We start from the raw sequence: 23168 nt of genomic DNA on the forward strand, positions 1-23168 counted from the left end.
GAACTCAGAACAGTCACTGACTGGAAGGAATCAGACATGCCCAACTGATGCTCCATATTATCGAATGCCTGTCTATCTGAATCCTTGGTACCGGGCCAGGTCCACCACTGAGGGAAATAATGCCTGTTTGTGGGAAATCATCCACTGGGAAAAGAGGCTGAGCTAGGTAATATCAAGGGGGAAAAAAATAAAAGCAAAAAGCAACACTACCTAACTTCCAATACACCTCAATTTTCTTGTGTTGCCGAATCCTTAATGCCAGTAGAAGAAAGAACTGGGTAAGAGAAGCCATCTCTTCACTGTCCTACTCACCATCTGTCCCAGGTGGTTTAGACACCAGTCTTCTGGGAAGAACTCAGTGGACATTTGTGGGATGCTCAGATATGCTCGGAAAGCTGGGGTACAAAGAGCAAAGTTACGTAACTGTCCTATGGATTTCTTCCTCTTTAATCAGGTCCACATTTTCATACCTTTTTAGCATAATGAGATTTTAAAAAACTGTCAGGACATTTGGAAATAGACAGTCTGAAATGTTTCAGGCTCTCTTTATCTCTGTCAGATACAAAAGAAGTCTGGAAGGTGAGAGGTAGAAATTGTCCAAACAACCTGGGGCTCTGAGCTTGGGTGGTTGACTCAGTGACCGAAAAGGACAGCAGAAGTTTACTTGCAAGGCAACTGAATTTATTCAGTTGCTGCAGGCTAGACCATCTAGGCGGGGCCTGTGGGCCTGTGGAACAGCCAATTCAAGCTTCTTAAATCCAGTTAGAAACATGGAGAACAGCCTGGACTTCAGAATTACACAAAATCAGTCCCATGCTTCCATGAAGGGGCTTTAAGAGATGGCTTTGGAGAAGATGCTAAAATCCCTTCCATGCACACACTCTGAGCGTGTCTCTAGAGAGGTTGCCAAGATGCTGATGGACCTCGCATCCATGCTCTATTAGTCCCAGGAGAAGGAAAGATTATTTCACCGCCAACCAAGGTCTCAGCCTGAGTATGAGGTATTTTTTAATGGTCTCCCATAAAATACTTCAAGGAGGAACGCTGTCCTGCCACCAAGAAGGTATCAGGCAGCTTCAGGTTACCACGGGAAAGCTATGTCTGTGATTTCGAAAGCTATGAGCTTATGTTTATTAAGGGAACTCAATTGTTCACAAGGGAGCAGGGACAGCTGGTTTGATAATGCAGGGAGTCCTGGTTATTTTTTTTCCTCTTCTCTTTTTCAAGGGGTAGGGGAGTGAGGAAAAGTATCTTGCTATGTGGCACAGGCATGCTTCAAAAATCACAATTCTCCTGCCTCACCTCACATGTGCTGGGATTACAGGCCCACACTACTGGATCTGACCTGTTTCTTTCCTTCCTAAAAAGTCCTCACCTTTGTTTTTTTTTAATAACTTTAAGGAAGTGTTGTTATTGGTTTTTTAACTTGAGAGTCAATAAACAATACAAATAGTAAATTTTGGAAAGATCACAAAGATGGACGTGGTATTGTCAAAGGATGTCTTGGCTCTCTGAATTTCTCCCCCCCCCCCAAAAAAAATTTTTTTAACAACCTTTCCTTTTTAGCTAACCTCCCCAACATCTCTCCTGAAGTGAGACTCTAAGACTTACAAATTTGACAACTCATCATAGAAAAACTTACTAAAAGTTCACCTAAATCAGATGGAAGAGTTAAGGACCATACAGGTCTACTTAACTGTGATAGTATGATAAAAGCAACAGAGAAGTCCTATTCCCCAGGGATCTGAACTCAGAACCAGTTTCTAGAAAAAAAAAAATGTATTGTCTCTTGACTGGTTTGAATCCACCCAACTCTCCATGCATGGCCATTTTCTTCAGTTGGAGAAATATACTTCACTGCTACTCTTTCTAACACAGAAAGCTGATTTCTAAGGAAGAAGGGTATTTTTGCTTGTGTCAGGGTGGGTGAATCATAGGAACCACTAGACATTCTGACACATCTCATCTTGAGATGATCCTGTCTGGAAAATAGGAAGGCAAGATCCTGCTGCAGGCAGATGGCATTATCAGCACATAGTCTACCTTGTACATGAGAAGAATGACCATCATAATTCCCATGACCTAGCAGATCCTAAACAGACATATTTTGTGAATAAATACCACTGCCACTAGGGGACCCAAAACAGACTTGAGAGAATCTGTGCTTATTTAAATGTTGTGGTTACACTACAAGCTATAACACTTCAAGTGGACTGTTATAACAAGGACAAAGGTTAATTAATTAGTTGATTACTAAGGACACACCAAATCATTAAGGATTTGGTGTGCCCTGATGTGTCAAAAATATTATAGTGCCCACCATCTCTGCCTTGGAACCCAAATCTTTCTGTAAAGGCAGCAGATCCTTGGGCTCAGGGAAGCTTAAGGAAGGCAAAGGGTGGAGGTGGCAGGGCAGAGGACATTCTGGACATGACCAAATAAGCCAGCTCAGGGGAGACGACTTTTGTCTTTGTGGTTTGACTTGTGAGTCCGATTTGGAGCTTTTTCCAAATATGCCAATTTGAACCACAGCTGTAGAGAAGCACTGGTCCTCCACCTTCCTTGGAAGCTCAAGATGCATGAGACTAGCACACCCTACCATCAAGAAAGGATTCCTATATACGTGTTCCCGGACAGGAGGCCAGCTGCCCATCACTGGGTCTTCTGTAAGAGAATTTGATCTACTGTGACTGACTTTTGGACCTCCTTTTAAAATTGGGTCCTACTGAGAAAGCCCTCTCGCCTGCCTCTTTTTTCCCTCACTTCTCCTTAGCTAGCTTTCCATCTCATAGTGGTAACAATAATAAAATTTATTGGGTCCATCTATGAACCAGGTATGATACAAAGCACCCTCCATCCTGTGAGGTACCTTGTTTTCTCCCCCCAACCGTGTGTGTGTGTGTGTGTGTGTGTGTGTGTGTGTGTGTGTGTGTGTGCTGGGGAAGTAGATGTATGAATGTGAGAGTGTACATGTGTGGTATGCATCCTGGACACATTTTAGAATAATATAGCCATTAAAGAAAATTAAGGAAAGTAAGTGTGATGCAGCACCAACATGTGGAGGCCAAGACAGGGTGTCTTGAGTTTGAGGCCAGCCTAGACTATAGATCCAGACCCTTTCAGAAAGAAAAAAAAAAGAAAAGAAAAAGAAATATTGATTGACAGGAAGAAAGGAAGGGAATTGAATTTTCACAGCAAAAACAAAACAACAGCAACAACAAAAACTTGAAACACTGACAGGTGGATATTTAAGTTCTTTCACAATTTTGAGACAAAAATGTTTAAACACTTCCAAACATGAAAAAAAAACTCCATGTGTTTTATGGGGACTAGGATATTTTTTATATTAAAAATAAAATAAAATAAATAAATAAAAACATGGGGCTGGAGAAACGGCTCTTGCAGAAGGTGAGTCAATTCCCAGCACCTACGAAGTGGCCAACATCTGTCTGTAGCTCCAATTCCAGAAGACCTGATGCCCTCTTCTGACCACTGAGGGAACTGCATGCACATGGTGCAAAGACATGAAAGCAAAACACCCATACATACCAAAAAAAAAAGTACATAAAAATGGAAAGAAAATTAATTCCACTAATATATCATGTTAATGAGTTAAAGAAGAAAACCTATGTGACATTTTAAATAATACAGAGAAAACATAGTATGGAAAAAATAATACATGTGTTAATGCTTGATAGAATTCTATATCTGTTTATTATGTGCTAGAAGATTTATCAAGAAGGAGTAAAATTCTTTTTTTTTCTTTTTTTAATTTCTTTATTTGTTCTACCTGCATGTATGCCTGCAGGCCAGAAGAGGGCACCAGATCTCATTACAGATGGTTGTGAGGCACCATGTGGCTGCTGGGAATGGAACTCAGGACCTCTGGAAGAGCAGTCAGTGCTCTTAACCTCTGAGCCATCTCTCCAGGCCAGGAGTAAAATTCTTAACAGAGTTCAGTGAGAGGGACTCTATCAAAAATCTACAGCAAATACCTTGTTTAATGGTGAAGGTTAGAAGGGACCCTGCCACATTTCTGATCAACCCTATCTAGGGGCCTGGCCAACAGACTAAGCAAGAAGTAGTAAAGGTTGGAATATTTGAAGGAAAATTTGTCATTATATGAAGATTATTATTATCTATATGGAAAACTCAAAAGAATCTAGAATAATACATTGAGAAGAGATATGACATTATCAAGGTTACTAGTCTCAAATTAGTATTTATAAACACATTTCTATACACCAAAAAAAGGGAAGGTAATTTTCTTTTTGGTTTTTGTTTGTTTGTTTGTTTTCTTGCTTGCTCATTTCAGAGTCTCTCTCTCTCTAGCTCAGGCTTAATTGGGACTCACCATGTAATCTAGGTTGCTTTCAAGCTCATGGCAATCCTCCTGCCTCAGCCTCCCAAGTACTGGGTGTAAAGTTACAAGCTTTAAAATGTAATTTTTTTTTTTTTTGATACAGGCCCAGGTCGGCCTTGAACTTGGTTTGCTGCAGAACGGTGACCTTGAACTTCTGATCCTCCTTCCTCTGCTTTCCCAGTGCACGGATTACAGACAGGCACTAGAATGTCAAGTTTTCTGCAGCGCTTAGTATCAAAAAAGACAAATGGTGAATGGTGTCATGCTTTTAGCCAGGAAAACTCAGTACTTCTTTTTAAATAGTGTCTTGTCCAGGTGTGGTGGCCCACGGGTGGCACTCAGGAGGCTGAAGCAGGCAATTGGCATGGCCAAATAGCAACTTCCAAGCCATCCAGGGCTACATTGTCTCAAACAGTTAAATAAAAAGAAAGGAAGGAAGGAAGGAAGGGACGGAGGGAGGGAGGGAGGGAGGGAGGGAGGGAGGGAGGGAGGAAGGAAGGAAGGAAGGAAGGAAGGAAGGAAGGAAGGAAGGAAGGAAGGAAGGAAGGAAGAAAGAAAGGAGAGAGGAAAAGAGGAGATGGAGTGGGAATAGGCGGGGAGTTGAGGAGAGGCCCCGGCTGGCCTTCAAACATGATCCTCGAATCAGAGCTTCCGGAGTGCTGGGGTTATAGGCATGTGCCATCACACCTATATTTCAATATCTTAAAGTAGTTATACTCCCCCCAAATTTATCCACAAATTCAACACCTCCAGAGTTCGTTTTCATGAAACTCAAAACAGTAACTCTAACATTCAGACAGAGCCACGAAAAGCCAGGGGCAAAGGGCCGTCTACAGAGAAGGGGCGGGGTTTGTTTGGGGCGGGGCTTGAAGCCTGCTGATGAGACATCAGCTGCTTCTTACTTTAAAACCAAGTCCGAGCCGTGTTCATACGTACCTCCAGCTTCTTTTAAGCCAATGGAACGTGCTAGAAAACCTGGGAACAGACAGTGTGGAGACGTGATTTATGGCAAACAGCTCCGCGGGTCAGAAGCGAAGAATGAGCTCCAACGCTGGGCTAATTGGGTATCCATGTGGGCAAAGGATGAAATTGGATTCCTCCCTCGTCAAAAATCAATTCCGTGTGGACTAAAGAACTTATATGTGAAAGGTAAAACCATAAAACTTTCTGAAGGCAACGTAGAAGCATACCTCACGACCCTGAGATTAAAAGGCATCTTGGCCAAGATTTTTTAAAAGTGAGAACTGTACAGCAAAATATTATATAATTACTTCCGTCCATCAAAAGATGCTACATAATAAAACATACAAGCTACAAGGGATTTATATCTAAAAATAATAGAATTCCACAACTTAATGAGAAAAATAATAAATAACCCGAGGGCTTTGGAGAGACAAAGGATAGGAACAGGCATTTCAAGTAATAAGAATAGTCGGTAAACATTTGAAAACAGGGAAAATGAATAAACTCAAATTCATTGGCATTTCAGAGATGTGAATGTAAAACCACAATGAACTAGCATTTCACCCCACCACATGAGCAGATATTAAAGAGCTGAGTGTTACCTCATGCTGGCAAGACTCTAAAATAACAGGAATTGTCATCAGTTGCTGGCAGACGTGTAAATTGTTACGGCCACACTGGGAAACAATTTGTTATTACCTAATAAAACTGAACAGGCTCCTACCCTACGGCCCATCAATTCCATTCCTAGGTGTATATCCTGGAGAAACTCTTGTCCATGGGCACAGGGGACATGTACAGGAATGTTCAGAGCAGCACTGTTCATAACAGCCCCAAACTAAAAGCCGCCCAAATGACATATAAACGATAGAATAGTCCCATGGTGGTATATTCCTGCTGTGAAATACGGGACAGGAGCCACAATACACACAGCAAACCTCCCTGTCACAGAATGCACTTATTGTGTGGTCTCTCATGCGACGGTCACAGCAGACAGAACAGAGAAGCGTGTGCAAGGATGTGTACCAGAGTGGGAGAAGCTACCCAGAAAAGCCCTGGAATGATTAGCTCACATTTTATCACTATGGCTACCTCTAGTGCAGTGGTTCTCAACCTTCCTAATACCGTGGCCCTATAATACAGTTCCTCATGTTGTGACCACCAATCACAAAATTATTTCCTTGCTATTTTGTAACTTTATTTTATTTTGCTACTGTTATGATGTGTAATATAAATATACGATGGGCAGGCTCTCTGATATGCGACCCCTATGGGTCACAACCCACAGGTTGAGAACCACTGCTCTAGAGGTGGGGGGGAAGCCATGTGGCTATTGAGAAAGATGCTGAGAGCTGCTAAGTACAATCGCCAATTTCTATCTGTAGTCTGAGTTGAGTGGCATTGATGCACACATCCCCTATACTATTATGTAAGTGGTACATAAAATCATATATCTACTTGCTGTGCACATGATGTATTTGTGATTTAGATTTTTAATAGGAAATAGAAGTAACAAGAAAGAGGAGCGAGTAAAGGACAAACACAGCATGGCCAAAGAGACCGCATGGCTGAGCTGAAGAATAGGAGTAGAGGAAGGTGTGGTGGTTTGAATAAGAAGGACCCCCATAGACTCATATATTTGAATGCTTAGGGAGTGGCATGAGGAGGTGTAGCCTCTGCTGCCTTCGGATCCAGATGTAGAACTCTGTTACCCCCCCCCCCCCCAGCACCATGTCTGCCTACATGCCAACCTGCTCCCCACATAACAATAATGGCCTAAACCTCTGAACCTGTAAGCCAGCCCCGATTAAATGTTTTCCTTTATAAGAGTTGCCCAGGACATGCAGTCTCTTCACCCCAATAAAACCCTAACTAAGCAGAAGTTGGTGCCAGGATTGTGGGATATTGCTGGGACGGACTTGACAAGGTTTTCGGGAGGCCTGAAGAAGGACTGTGGAACTTTGGGCTAGAAGAGTCATTGAGTATTAAGAGTTCAGTGAGCTGTTTTGTCGGAGATTTGAAGACAGGAGTGTTGAGAGCAGTGCAGACAATGACGGCCTGGTTTGTGAAGGTTCAGAGGGAAGCAAAGATTCAACCAGGCCCTTTGTGTGAAGAATCTGTGGTTCTGGTCAGCTGGGGCTGAAGAATCAGCTGTGATTAGCTAGAGACCAGGACCACTAAATCACCATTGTTTTAATGGTGTAATCAATGCTGGTTAGCTGGAGCTGAGAAATTACTGGTGATTAAAAAAAGACCAGTGTCCAGTGGTGGTGGCACATGCCTTTAATCCCAGCACTCCAGGAGGCAGAGGTAGGCAAGAATTCGAGGCCAGCCTGATCTACAGAGTGAATTCCAGGACAGGCTCCAAAGCTACACAGAGAAAACCTATTGGGGAGGGGGGCAATATCATGAGGTGAAATCTTCTGGGAAGTGTTTCCTGAGAGCACACAGAAGCTGTGTTCCAGAGGTAGCCAAGGTTGTACCTCAAGCTGGTAGCCGGACTTGGTAATGCAAGAGTCACCCAGGTGGTACTGATTTTGAAGGCACAAAGGGATATGGAGAGCAGCTAAGGCTTGGCATTGTGAGAGGCCAGGAGAGGCCATTGAGGAAGGTGCAGCCTCAGTAGTAGTTGAAGACCCAGAACTGAATGGACCATGCAAAGAAGTTAAGGCTTAGCACCATAAAGGGAGCCTATGAGAGGGTATTGGTGAAAGTGCAGCCCAGGTACAGCAGAAAACCCCCAGCACATTGGAGATGCCTGTAACATGAATCTTAAAAGGTCTTATAATAAAAAACCCAGAGCCAGATATTGGGGTAAAAGCTGAAAGATGAAAGAAGCAACACAACCACCCACTAGCTTACCTCTACGAAATCCTCAGCCTCAAGAGAGCGAGTTCCTGTTTCCACACACCTTATATACCTGTCCTGCCATATTACTTCCTGGGATTAAAGGCATGTGTCACCACTGTCTGGTTCTGTTTCTCTCTAGTACCCTGGTGTGGCCTTGAACTCACAGAGATCCAGACAGATCTCTGCCTCCCAAGTGATAGGATTAAAGGTGTATGCCACCACTGCCTGACTTCTATGTCTAATTTAGTGGCTGGCTCTGTCCTCTGATCCCCAGACAATCTTTATTGGGGTGCATAATATATCACCACGGATGCCAGAACCATGGAATGACTACCGAGAACAGCAGGAGCTGTGGGGAGTGAATCCTGCCCAAGCTTGGAAGACAAGCTGTGTGTGATGCAGAGGGCAGGGCTAGAGAAGTGACTCAATCTCTTTGAAGGAGCCCAGAAGATTATGAGTGAATTCAAGATAGTGGACATTGCTTTGATCTAATTGTGACTGTGCCCTGGTATTTCATTCTTAAAGTAAGAATGTATTTAATTTATTTTTGATTTTATGAGATCCCACAGCTGAGAGATTAAATTTTAAGAGATTTTAGGCTGTAAAAGAGACTTTGAAATTTAAAAAACAAAACTGAACTTTAAAGTGTTTGAATTTGTAAAGACTGTGGGACGTTTTAAGTTTATAAAATGTTTTATACTGTGATATTGGTATTAACATGTCACCTTAGGGAATGAACAAAAAAGGAAAGGTTGTGGCTTAACAGTGATGTGTTTGTGTGTCAGGTTGCCAAGAAGTCGATTGTGCTGGATAGTTTTATGTCAACTTGACACAAGCTAAAGTCATTTGAGAAAAGGGAACCTCAATTAAGAAAATGCCTCTATAAGATCAGCACCGTAGGCAAGCTTGTAGGGCATTTCCTTAATTCGTGATTGGTGGGGAAGGGCCCAGCCCATTGTGGGTGGTGTGATCCCCTGGGCTGATGGTCCTGGGTTCTACAAGAAAGCAAGTTGAGCAAGCCGTGGGGAGCAAGCCAGTAAGCAGCACCCTCCATGGTCTCTGCATCAGCTCCTGCCTCCAGGTTCCTGCCCTGTTTGAGTTCCTGTCCTGACTTCCCTCAATAATGAACAGTGACATAGAAGTGTAAGCCAAACAAACCCTTTCCTCCTCAACTTGTTTTTTTGGTTATGGTGTTTTGTCACAACAATAAAAACCCTAACTAAGACAGAAGGTGAGGTTGGAAAGGGGAAGCAGGAAAAATATTCTAAGATTGTTCAGCCTTTCAAATGCTTGCCACACAAGTGAGAAGACAAATTCAATCCCAAGAACCCACATAAAAGCCCCAGATGTAGTGGTGTGTACTTGTAATCCCAGAGATGGCTCACTGACTGGCCAGCCTAGCATAGCCAGCAAGCCCCAGGTCCCAATGAGAGATCCTGTCTCAAAACAGAAAGAAGTGGGGTGGGGGGGGGGGGGACAAGGTAAGGGTTGATGAGATGGCTCAGCAGGTAAAGGTGCTTGCTGCCAAGCCTGATGATCTAAGCTCTGAATTGTACCTCCAGGACCTATATAGTGGAGAAAACCGATTCCGATTCCTGTAAATGGTTTTCTGACCTCCACTTTTGTGTGTGCATGCATGCACGCGTGCACACGCACAAACACACACACGCACGCACACACACACACACACACACACACACACACACACACACACACACACACACACACACACACTTTTTTCTTTAAGCACATCAGCCTGTTAGACATTGGGAAGAATCCTAGAAGAGTAGGCAGAGTTCCGAGGCTTCTGTCATTGCTCTTCTGGTTTTAGCTGGAAGAAATGAAAAGGCTTCAGATTCATGTTCTGTAAGTTATTGAGTACCCTGCTAAGACGTGTGTGTGTGTGTGTGTGTGTGTGTGTGTGTGTGTGTGTGTGTGTGTGTGTGTGTGTGTGAATACTATCAGGAGTGAATGAGCAGGTTGGCTCATATCCTAGACTTCATTTTAAATTGTGCTTGCCCTAGTTAAGTAACTGTTGTCCCCCTAAAGTGTCTCAGCTTTTTTCTGATGAAAAAAAAAAATGGGGATTAATAAGCTACCTCTGGTAAGGACTAAATTTGCTGATACTTACAAGGCGCTTCAAAGTGGGGGGGGGGGGGCGAGCTAAGTCCTGAGTCTCTGTTAGATGTCCTGTCGTTTTAAACGCACAGGTTTTCACACGGGGGCTGGGTGGGGTGGGACAGGAGAAGCTTATAGCTCTGCAGGCTCTAAGTTGGCACCCTGCCATACTCTGCTGCGATCCTTTGAGAACTCAGCCCAGGAACACTACCTGGACAGGCCATAAGACACCTGCTCCACCTCACTCTACCCAAGGCCACAATCCAGAGAAACGGCTGGGTGGGCTGTGCTGGGCATGGCTGTTGTCTTGTGTGTCTGGCTGCTCTGTGATTTGTTCACCTACCTGGCTTGGGGTGCTCACTGGTTCTGTTTGGCTGTCTCTTCTGTCTATATAGGTCAGCACATCTCACCCTGCACCTGCCTCCCTGGGACATTCCACAGCCATGGTCAGTGTGCCCAGCTCCCAGCAACACCTCTCAGCTAACATGTGAGTAAAAAGCTCAGCACCCCCTCCTCCAACTCTGGCACAGAGATCTCATCTTTACAACCCTTTGCCACCTAGTCTCCATGCCCAAACCATAGCATCCAAACAGCTAACCCCACTTCCTTTTCCACCACTGATGGTGATGAGCACAGATGAGAAACATGCAGATTAGAAACTACAGCATTGCTAGGAGATTGAATATTGAGCGGTCTCTATTGTCTCCCTTCAGGTTTAAAATATTGGGTCATAAATTAATATTGACTTACTATAATCAGTAAAAAACAATAAATAAACTCAGCATTGGAGGTAAGAAAAACACTGGCAAATAAGATCCACTTTGATAAGGAGTTTAGGGGTGTCTCCCAGTCCTTAGGATCTCAAAGGACTACCAGGCATGTCTAACCTACAGCCTACATGCCACATGAGACCAAACAGAGCTATGGATACAGCCCAACACAAAATCATAAGCTGACAAAACATTATCAGATCTATTTTGCTTTTTTATTTTTTATAAACTCAATTATACAGTTCTGGGCATAAATTTTGTAGATGACAACATCATGTCACAATGTCAAAAGCTTGGACATGCCTGGCTGAAGTGACCCTGAATCCAGCAAGGCAATCAAGTTCTTCCTTTAATGCCTCTCATGAGGCAGCTGTTCTCATGTCCTCAGCCTCAGCCTCACTGTTCCCCAGTGTCCTCACGTCCGTGACTCATACTTGGACGCCACCTCCCTGACTCCTATGTGAACTTTAGAATACAGTGTCTATTTTCTCCTCACTCACATTTTTCCATGATACAAAACCCATTCTCCTCCACCTACTGTCCAGCCAGTGGAATCACTGCATGCAAAAATAATAAGGATCATCACCCCTGCCTCCGACTTCCTAACGTACACTTTACAATTGGCATCCAGCTATCTCCCAGGCCATTCCGAGAAGTCAAACAAAGCCCTCCTCGCAGTCCCGCAGAGGGTTTCGGAGAGGCTTTTGTGATGACTCTTGTCTCCCGGAGCCTTGCTGTCCTCAGAACAGCAACAGACAGTACTGAGAAAGCACTAAGGTAGACTCTCACACCCCTCTCCCACTGACCCTGTCCTTCAAGTCTCTAATGTGCTGGAGGCCAGTTCCCCATTGTCACGGTGCCCACGGTGGCCTGTCTGATTTCCAGCCATGCGGTGCCCTATGGAGTGGAGAGACGAAGGCAGGATGTCCCCTGGCATGTCAGCCAGGTGGTTCCACTCCTGTCTGCCTTCCCATGGATAAGTTTCCATTTTTAATGGTTTTTGTTGCTAGGTGCTGGCAGGTGAGCTGTAGGGACTGGCCTCCCCCAGCCCCTCCTCAGCTCTGCGCCCTCCTCAGCATCCTCCTCCGCTTCCCTTATGCACGAATTCCTTGTGTTTCCAGGTGTGTAGCCCTGCACTCGTACTCAGCCCACGGACCTGACGAGCTGGACCTGCAGAAAGGAGAAGGCATCAGGGTGCTGGGGAAGTACCAAGATGGCTGGCTGAGGGGTCTCTCCTTAGTCACGGGGCGAGCTGGCATCTTTCCAAGTGACTATGTCATCCCTGTTTTCAGGTACATCTCCAGGACCCTTCTGTGGGTTGAACTGAGGATGGACCCAGTGCCTTTAATAGAGTAAAAGACAAGAAATAGCTTTTGCCTTCGTATCCCATTAACTTACACACAAAATATTTATAACTTCCCCTCCCCCCCCAAGAGGTCTCACTGTTTTGTTTTGTTTTTTTACATGCCTGGAACTTAGCCAAGTTGGCCTCAAACTCACAGTCCTCCTGCCTCAGATTCCCAGGTGCTAGAACTACAGGTGTGAAACACAGCGCCCAGCTTTGCCTCATTTAATTCTCTGGCCATGCAAAGCACCTGGCGTATATTATTCTCCAGATGAAGGCACTGATATGCAGTGAAATAGCCTGCTTAGGATTGCCTTTGAAGCTTTCTGTGGCCCAGTCCCAGACTTCCCACATCACATCTGACACCAAAACAATACCATTGACCGACTAATTGGAAAATGTGACCAAATGCCTCCCTGGAGCATCTCAGGAAGGTTCTCAGGACACTCAAGTAGGAGGCAGAATTTCCATGGATTCAGTACTTGTCCAGCCATGCCCCGGATCAAAGACCAGTTACCCTGAAGGAGCCCTTCCTCTTAGCTTTCCCTGTGACATACCTAATCAGTGCCACTGATGGGGGGTTGTCCTGCCTCTTCACGCTGTGCCCATCAATTCACACAGTCCTCAGACTGATTGTGATTCCTCCTGCCCAGCTATGAGGCAAAAAGGCCCTTGTCGCCCACTAAGCCCTGTCTTTGTGACACATAAAAGGGTCACGAACTCCAGGAAAGGGACAGACTCTGTGAGCATCAAGGTCCCATTGCCGCTTTGGCAGACCTTCTTTTAGGTGGAGCACTGTGTCTGGAGGAGGGTTGGAAACCTTGGTGATGAAAGAAGAGACTGCAGTGTGGAAGAGACTGAGAAAGTGGGGTGGTTACCTGTGGAGCACAAAGGACAAAGGGAGCACGACGTGCACCAGACTACACTGAGGCCATGAGTGGCCACCGAGGAAAGGAGACACAGCTTAGAAGGTTTGGGTTCCATAAAAGGCTCCATTCTTCATGTATAGCATTTCCTCCACATGACTAGCTGGTGAGGCAAAGGATCCCTGTCTAGAAGAGAACAGACAAAGATGAGATCCTCAAGGATCAGAGCTCCATGAAAAGGGTTTTTTTTGTTGTTTGTTTTCTTGTTTGTTTGTTTTTTTTTTTTTTTAACGTGACAGAAGTTGGGACAAAACATCATGGCTATTCCTTTCAATGTAAGGTACTTAGAAGTTGTTGGGAGAATGGCAAACTAAAACTGATGCTGTCATCTCCTCAAACATATGTATTGAATGTTTTTATAGATTTTATATGTATGAGCATTTTTGCCTGCGCGCACGCATGTGCACTGTGTGCAGGTCTGGTGCCCTCAGAGACCAGAAGAGGGCACCAGATCTCCTGGTGCCTGAGTTACAGATAGTTGTGATCCACCATCTGGGTGCCGGGAACCAAACTCAGGGCCTCTGTAGGAACAACGAGTTAACTACTGAGCTACCTCTCCAGTCCCTTAATGTTAACTATATGTCGGATACCATACCTTTCCTGGACCTGAGAAAATATTAGTAAATAAAACACACACATGCACACACCTACATGTGTGTGTAAGGATATGGCCTTGCCAAGAAAAAAGGAGAATGAGGAAATGGGGAAGTAAGCCAAGCTGATCTTGAAGAGACGTACATTCCAGGCCACAGAAACAGCAAGTTCAAAGGTCCTGGGGTAGGAATGTACCTGCCGTGAAAACCAACTAGACTGGACAAGAGCAAATGAGAGGGAGACCAAGAGAAGATGAGGTCAGAATGGTAAATGGGGCCAAGTCATCTAGAATTCTTAGGTCATAATAAAGGGTTTGGTTTTTAACTTAATAGCAGAGTTTTGAGCAGAAGAGTAGCATGATCTAACCTGTGTTTAACCATAATCTCTCTGTTTGCTGGGTTGAGAATAAACTGTAGAGAAGAAAGAGTAGAGACAGAAAATCTAGCTAAGAGAATACCCTAACAATCGTACAGAGAGGGTAAGTCATCACGCTGTCAGCATATGTGGTGGTAATTTGAAGATGCAGATTCCACAGACACCTTAAAGCTAGAGGCATCAGTGGTTTTCTCACACTAAATATCAGGTATGAAGGGGTAGAGGATTCAAGGTGAAGGCGAGGTTTTTTTCCCCTCTGGTTAACCAAAAGAGAGTGTCTCTTTTATCTGGATGACAGCGATGAAAACACTAACAGCTGGGTTTGAGCTGTGGGCAAGCAAACACTTACTTCACAGCCGATTAAGTGCGAGGTGCCTATTAGTAACACAAGTAAGGGTGCCGGTGAGCCACTGAGTAGACATGTCTAGTATTGAAGAGGAGAGAGCCCTGGTCTTGAGATGCTATTTAAAGCCGTTAATTAGATGAGATTAGATGAGATCATTGTGGTGTGATGGGGTGTCAAGAGACTAATAAGGCAGCCAGAAGCTAAAATCCTCAAGGAATAAGAGGAGAGGCAGACCTAGAGGGTAGGTGACTGCAACACCTGCCAGGGGTGGTAGAGTCTGATGAGGTGAACAAAAGCTAGAAGGTATTGAAAGAATTTGGAATGACCATGAAAGAGCAGTGAGGGGCAAGGAGGATGCTGATCTTCTGTAGGATCAGACTGCCAAGGTCTTTGCTTATATATCAGCCTTAGCCCAGAGCCTGGGATGAGTCACCAAAGTATTAGTATGAATGAGAGCGATCATCTATTTGCCATCTCTTCATGAATATTTCTGAGGAAATATAAACGGAGGAAAGCCTTCAGTGTCTTGGGATAATTGGGATGTGTGGTCACTGTGTGCATGTGGGATTCCAGCCTACCAGTGCTCCTGCCTCCATTCTCTTGTCCTTGATTTTTCTCTTGGGTAGACAGCCGGTGCCCTCAAGTAGGCCATGCAGGTTTGTGCTCACCCCTCTGAAACGGCTGCATGCCGGACAGTGGTGGGGTTCCAGTGCTAACAGATTGACAGTGAGCTGAGGCTGTCTCCAAGTCTGCAGAAATCCGAACATTATCAGATCACAAGGTGTTAAGGTTGGGGCATGGTTTTCTCATGGGGAAGGGGCATTCCCAAGAAGAACAAAAATCTCTGTTCCTACGTGCTGTTGGGTTAGAGAGAATCTGAGTGTTATTTCCTTGACGGTCTATTTCTCATATGAAGAAAGCTCCCGTCCTCACTCACCTTAGAGGTGAATGACATTTGCCAATTGTGTCCAGCCGGGTACACCTAGCCCTTGGTCCTACCCACCCTTCCGTGTGTTATGTTTCATCCTCCCAGTCCTCAGAACTGGAACATACTGTCCTTTGTCACCTTTGTTTCTGCTGCTATTGTTACCAGGTTCTACGTGAGAACCCAGTAGGCTGGACCGCACCTGCAAGGCCCCTTTCTGCTCTTTGACACCTGCTTTCTTTGTTTCCCATCTACAATGATGACTCTGTAGTGCCCTTAGTGCCTTCAGTGTATAATGCCAACAGTCCGGGGCTCAGAGACGTGAGGTGTCCCCTGGACACTGAAACCTTTGCTTTTCTAGCATCGTGCCCTGACACACTGAGACACAGTTTAGGGATTAACTACAGCTAAGAACTGACCAGAGCTGAGCATTGTGACACATGCCTATAATTCCAGTGCTCTGGGAGGCAAGATAAGAGGATTGGCATGAGTTTGAGACAAGGCTGGGCTATGTTGTAGATATCAAGGCAGCCAGAGCTACACAGCAAGAATGTTGCAAAAAAAAAATGACAAAACTGGCAAGGTTTCTATTTAAAATGCAATAAGTTGGCCTTTCTAACTGCCCATAGTGGAAAAAAAAAAATACTCCAGCTTCCAAAGTGTCTAGCTCTCTTATTAACCACAGCTAAACCTCTGCTTCCCTGAAGTCTCTTCTCCTGCCCCTGAAGACATATGTAGGGTTTACAGAGCAGTTGTCAAGTGTCCATCTGTCCAGCATCCAAACCCCTCCTTAACAGCACCAACATCCACTTGAGTCATTGTCCTGTGTGCTCTCAGTAGGCGGTGGTCCTCAACTTTCTCCTCATCCCACCCACAACTAATTTTCTTTTCTTGAAGGTTGGTAGTACATGAGAGAGGATCTCATGTAGCCCAGACTGGCCTTAAACTTACTTTATAGATAAAGCTGATCTTGAGTTCCTTAATGTTTGAATGAAAATAACCCCCTATAGGCTCATAGGGAGTAGCACTATTAGGTGTGATTTTGTTGGAGTAGGTGTGGCCTTGTTGAAGGAAATACGTCACTGGGGATGGGCTTTGAGGCTTCAAATGCTCAAGCCAGGCCCAGAGTCTTTCTCTTCCTGCTGCCTGAGGATCCAGATGTAGGTTTCTCAGCTCTTTCTCCAGCCCCATGTCTGCCTGCATGCTGCCATGATGATAATGAACTAAACCTCTGAACCTGTAAGCTAGCCCCAATTAAATGTTTTCCTTAATAAGAGTTGCTGTAGTCTTGGAGTCTCTTCACAACAATAGAAACTCTAACTAAGATACGTATCGTCCTGCTTCCATCCCCCAGTGCTGGGATTACAGGTGTGTGCCACCATGCCAGCTTAACTTGGCCAATCTTGCAGTCCTATTTGAAACTTTAAAACAGGATCCAGGAAGGGAAGCTGGAAGTTATTATGGTGAAGCCAGCAGTAACATCTGATCCATACTGTTGCCTCAGATCCACCACGGAACCTTAAGCTGCCCACTTGCATCCTGTTCCCAGGTCCTTTCCACCTGGCTCTTGTACTCCCAATAAATTCCCTTCTATGTAATTAGGCAGGATGGTTCTTTACTGTAGCCTTCACAGACAAGTATGCCTGCCTTGTCTTGTGCCTTATGGGTGGAGGAAGGTGACAAGGGGCCGTCACTGCCTGGCCTTTCATTCCCCACACAGATACTATAAAGATGGCTAAGGTTCAACATTTCTTCTCAGTAGGAGGCTGCTTCCCATGGCAAGACCAACAAAACTGCTGTGTGGAATGCTGTCTTTGAAAACAGGACAAGGTCTAATATCACAGACAGAAAGGGACACAGGGACCTGTTAGCAAAGCAAACCAGAATATCCACTCCTCCCAATTAAGCCCAGAATGTCTTTCAGTGTTCTCTGGAAAGCAAGGATCATAATGTCTTCAGGTTTGGGGTTTCCTGGGGATTAATTAATACATGTTAGCAAAGTGCTTTGATGTTGGAAGAAAACGCTAGCTAAGTGCTAAGCTTTTTGCCAAAAGACAAAGAGGGAGTCAGCACTGGATGGGAAAAATCACAATTTAGGAGTTCCTGGAATTGAGCCCAGTGCTGAGCTTATCCCCGGTGCCGTCAACAGTCATTCAAAGAAGGGACTGGTGGAGTAAGATGGACCTTGCTTCTGCTGCTCCTGCTGGAAACGATTTGGGAACTAGTAATACTTCCACCAATAGAACTAGTCTTGCCTGTTGCCGATGCACTTTGCAGCAAGTAACTCCTAGAGGCCTCTTGCTCAGAAGACGGATGGATCAGCGGCACTCTGCTATGGAAGCCAGTTAGTTGCTGGAGATCTTCACCACTTCCTAGGCCTCATCTCTAGAATACAGACTTGTTTTCTCACTAAGTGATTCCTCCACTCTCTATTGACCACACCATGGAGACCAGAGAAGGTTGACAGCTCTGTATTCAAGGTCCCTGGCTGCAGGCATCAGCTCTTAGGGCCCTTAGCCGTGTATGTTTCTTGAGTAGCATTGACCACAGTTAAACAATAGCTTGCCTACCTCATGCAACACTGACTCATAATTGTAATACACATTTTGGCTTCTTAATAAGCAAAATAGAGAGAAAAAGAGAAAGAGGAGGAATGAGGGGAACAGCCTAAAGAAAACCATGGAGGGTAGTGGGGGGGGGGGGGTAGGACACCAGAAGGGCTTTCTACACCAGGGCCCTGGTGGAGTTCATTATTTCTGTGGAATTATCAGGGGCTATTTAATCAACAGAGTGATGGAGTGGTTGATGGACTGCGCATAGGAGATAAGATGCCAGGTTTGGACCAGTTGAGAGGGAGAGAAAGACACATCAAGTAACAGCTCCTGCCATGCCCCGCACAGGGGTTGCAGACTGAAAACAGTGGCCATGAGCTTGCTGTTTATAAAACTTTAGTCTGTTCATGACATCACAGCCCAAGGCTGAAGCATTAGCATCTTACAAAGTCACTTCAGGGCTACTAGCTGCCTAAGTTTATTTCAGGTGCAAGACAGAGTTTTCTCTTGTCTCTATAACTAGCCCCGGAGTTGGTATAGTTCAAAAGTAGGGCTGAGAGCTGGCGCAGACCTGGCTTCAGACTTCCAGTCTGGTAGTTGCTCCGACAAGTAACCATGAGTCTCTGTCTGCCTGTCTCCTCTCCTCTGCCTCTCTGTCTCTCTCTCTCCCTGTCAGTCTGTCTATCTGTCTCTTCCCCCTCTTTTCCCCCACCCCATGACCGCCGTGTGTGTGTGTGTGTGTGTGTGTGTGTGTGTGTGTGTGTGTGTGTGTGTGTGTGTGTAAGAGAATGCACATGTATGTGTAAGTGGGTGTGAAAGCCAGAGGTCAACTTCAAGTGTCATCCCTCTGGAACCATACACCTTGTCTTTTGAGCCAGGGTCACTCACTAGAACCTAGAACTCAACATTTCGGCTAGGCTGACTGGCCAGCAAGCTCCGGGGACCTGCCTGTCTCCACCTCCCCTGAACTGGGATTACAAAATACCCCCAGCATGGCTGGTTTTTTTGTAGATGGATGCTGGAGATTGATCTTGGGCCCTCATGGTTTCACAGAAAGCACCTTACCAACTGAGCCCTCTCTCCAGTCCCATAAACTATATGATTTTTTTACATCTATAAAGCCATAGCAATAGCGGTGCTATCTTGGAAAACTGTTGTGAAGAACTCGCCTTAATATGCATGGAGTATCCGGCCAGTGTCTGGCTTACAGTAAGCACTCAACATATGCTAACCTAAATGGCTAGAAGGAGTGCGGAAGACTTCAAGCAGCCACTCACCACACACATTAATCAGCAGTCCGTGCAGAACACGGAGGCTGTAGAACGAGTCGGAGAAACCCTCACCTTCAAATGGTTTCGCATCTAGTGGGAAAGCTACTAAATAAAGACTTAATAAACAAAACGAGCAAAGTGCAGTGAGTTCGTGTAAGGCCTGTGCCCTGAACTTGGGCTGAAGGAGTGTGGGGAGAGGGGTGATCAGAGCTATATGGAAAAAATGAAGTTTGGGTGTGCAAATTCCACCAGGACCTCAGGAGCCCTTCCCCCTGCCGTCAGGACTCACATGGTTATTAAGGTGCAGGGAGGTGGGATCAACTTAGACAGGTCTGTGGGTGACAAAAGAGTGGGTGTGGGTGGTTAAGAGTGACTACATTCATACGGTTGGGAGCTGTTTAAAAAAAGAAATGGGACTCTTGACTGAACATTTTCTTTCTCCATTTCTTCTCTTTTTAAAAAAAAAAAAAAAAAAAAAACAGTTCAACAGCTAGAAAGACGTCTAGTTTTCCAGATTCTCGGAACCCTACTGTCTACACCGCATGGGCGTTACCCACCTCCTCTGTGTCCTCCCAGGGTAGCTTTTCAGAAGGTGATCCCCGGCAAAGCAGACCCTTCAAATCTGTCTTTGTGCCTACTGCCGTGGTTAACCCTGCGGGAAGCCCACCTGGCCCAGGGACTTCGGGACAAGGGTCTCTTCGGAAAGGGCGGAACAGCATGAGAAAGAGTAAGTGGTGGCAGAGAGGTATGTGCCTAGAGGTAAATGAAGGGGCTTCCAACTGGGACACACTGGAAGCTTTTCACAAAAACAATTGGTTTTGAGCTGAGCCTCTGCAAAGGTTCAAGTCCCAAGGGATGAGTGCTTTTATTGAGTGTAGCCTAGACCAACTGAAGGCCACTGTCTGGGTCCACTCATACATACATGGTGAAGGGGGTGATACCAAACTGAGTGGCACCGTGTGACTGCATTGTAGCCAAGGGGGTGCTGCTTCTTACTAAGACCAGCTGAAGACTGACGTGGCTGGCTCAATGCTTTTCAGACTGTGGTCTGGAGACACCCCTTGAGCAGGCGGGGCCTAGGGGTAGAAGACAAGATTCTAAAGACAGCATTCAGAACCCCTGTTTTCTACTATGTTAATTTTTTAAAATATTTTTATATTTACTATGTTATTTATGTAATACATGCAGAGACTTTTTTTTTTTTTTTGGTTTTTCAAGACAGGGTTTCTCTGTGAAACAGTTCTGGCTATCCTGGAACTCACTCTGTAGACCAGGCTGGCCTCGAACTCCCAGAGATCCACCTGCCTCTGCCTCCCGAGTGCTGGGATTAAAGGCATGTGCCAGCACCGCCCGGTGAGACTTTTTTTTAAGGCTATGCAAAAGTAAGACTCACATCCTGAACCCACCAGGTCCCAATTTTTTTAAGACTGATAGACACCTTCTAGTCACACTCTGTGCACTGTTCCAAGACTTTCTTTTTTCCCTATATAACATCTCCACTGAGCACTTAGCAGTACATGCAGATCTATCATTAACACCATGCTGTTGTTAATACCTCAACATATTAAACTTCTGCATGAGATTTCATTTGCAGGGAATTCAGAAAAGATCTTGAAACCTCATTGTACAAAACAAGAAGGATTCCTTCCTGCCACGATCCAAGCGTGGGACATACGATTTGTTCTACATCCCCAACTTTAAACTGGCCCTGTAGTCTCTGCTGCCATCTCAACAGATGACTAACCATGAGATGCAACCAACACTGCAGGACAGAAGAGTAGCACAAGCAACAGTATGTCGAAAGGGAAAGTCCCCAAGAACAAAAGAGATCAAGGGTCTTCACTCACCTGCACAGCCTCTAACTGTACCGGTTAGGGTCCACAGACCACCCCACAAAAGACCACCACTCACATATGCAAACGCAAGAGCGTTTATTTCTCCAGAGAAGAATTCCTGCATGCAAGGGTCAGCCACACAACAAAATGGCAACAACTCCTAGAGAAGCTCACAGGCTCCTCTTCTAGACAACCAGGAGGGGATGAGGTCATCCTAAACATGATTGGCTAAGCAAGCAGCGGCCACATTAGTATGTTTCTGATTGGCTGGGGCTGTAAGTGCTGAATCACGCCTGATATGCAATATCTCCCTCCCTGCCTTATCAAAAGCAGAAACTGAAACAGAAACTGAGATCTAAACAGAAACTGAACTGAACTGAAACTCAGGCCTAGTAGAGGCTGGGGCCAGGAGAAGCCCACCATGGCACTACCATGGTCTCTCATACCCACCCGTACCTCCTGTTTCAGCCTTCAGCCCCTTCTTTCTGCCCCCTACCGATTAGTCACCATAACAGCCTTGTACAAGTGACTGTCCTCTTTATTTTCCTCATTTGTAAAATGGAAATAATAATACCCACCTCGTCATCCTCCCTATGTTATACAATATTGGCATAGTATCTCTGTCAGATTTACCGAATAGACTAACCATACAGTGTCTACCACATAACAAGCTCTTGAGAACATGACTTTTTTATTGGTGAAGTAACTTTAATTATTAGTATATAAATCACTTCATTACTATTACAACTAAGCAGATTATCTTTGGTCCATCTATATCATGAGCTTGTCTAGGGTTGAAATGGTCCCTCAGTCTAGACCACTTAGCAACACAAAGAATTGGATTCCACTTATGATAGCTCACTTTTTTTTTTTTTTTTGGCTTTTCAAGACAGGGTTTCTCTGTGTAGCTTTGCGTCTTTCCTAGAACTCGCTTTGGAGACCAGGCTGGCCTTGAACTCACAGAGATCTGCCTGCCTCTGCTTCCCGAGTGCTGGGATTAAAGGCATGCACTACCACCGCCCAGCTGCTCAAATTTTTTTTTATACACTGCCTCTTTATTGCTGTGCAACTCTTGATGGACCTGGAGCTTTGACTGCTTGTGTTGTATGTATATGTAATAAAAGAGCATTAGATCTCTTGAAAATTGGAAACTAACCAGCTAACCAGATAGGCAAGAAGCCAGATTTACCCCACATCCATGGAAGCCAAGGACATGTCTGCTTGGTGTTGTTTTGCTTTCCCTAATTCCAGAAGCTGTCTTTTCTCCCTTTTTCCAAGGTGAGGCAGGTGAAGCTGTCAGTGTCTCCAAAGGCTGGTACAGCTCAGGGGGCTGTTGTGGGGGAGGTGGGGACAGACAAATGTGTAAATGGGAAGGTCAGACTCAGCAAATGCCAACATGCTTGCAGCCGCTGAGAAGACACCTGGGCTCGTTGTCCACCATAACTTCCTGCTTGGTGAAGGTTTACAACCACAACACAGAGTGTGGCTTGGCTCAGGCCCTCTATGGCTTTGATTCAAACATGCGTCCAAGCTGGGCAGTAGTGGTGCACACCTTTAATCCCAGCACTTGGGAGGCAGAGACAAGCAGATCTCTGAGTTCAAAGCCAGCCTGGGCTACAGAGTGAGTGAGTTCCAGGACAACCAGGGCTGTTATGCAGAGAATCCTGTCTTGGAGGGGAAAAAATGTATACAAGAACTGTTAGGAAAGACCATCATCAATAATGTGTGGTTCTTCAAATGCTTGGAGACCTTTTGAGACTGGCCCCACAATGCTTTGCAAGAGTAACTCCTAGTCTTTTCTCCAAAGGCAAGGAGCCTCCCATTTCCTTGGTCATCTATAGAACTTACGCCTAAGGGATGGGACCTCCTCCTTAGAGTCTCTTGGGGAGGACTTGGTTTCCATTAACTGAGAAAGGACTGTCTCAGTAAGGCACA

General features: G+C 45.1%; 1 protein-coding gene across 3 annotated transcripts in view; it reads left to right on the forward strand.

Annotated features, from left to right (window-relative positions):
- Sh3rf2 (SH3 domain containing ring finger 2) overlaps positions 1–23168 on the forward strand; it is a 108150-nt gene that overhangs the window by 78862 nt on the left and 6120 nt on the right. For all 3 annotated transcript variants that reach the window (XM_052742090.1, XM_052742089.1, XM_052742091.1), the window contains 3 exons: positions 10690–10781; positions 12186–12356; positions 19881–20125. In XM_052742090.1, coding sequence (XP_052598050.1) covers positions 10690–10781; positions 12186–12356; positions 19881–20125 — 508 coding nt within the window. The remainder of the gene's footprint in view (positions 1–10689; positions 10782–12185; positions 12357–19880; positions 20126–23168) is intronic.

The sequence above is a fragment of the Peromyscus californicus genome, unplaced genomic scaffold (genome assembly GCF_007827085.1).
Source record: "Peromyscus californicus insignis strain IS unplaced genomic scaffold, ASM782708v3 Scaffold_17__1_contigs__length_78620276, whole genome shotgun sequence".
Taxonomy (NCBI): domain Eukaryota; kingdom Metazoa; phylum Chordata; class Mammalia; order Rodentia; family Cricetidae; genus Peromyscus; species Peromyscus californicus.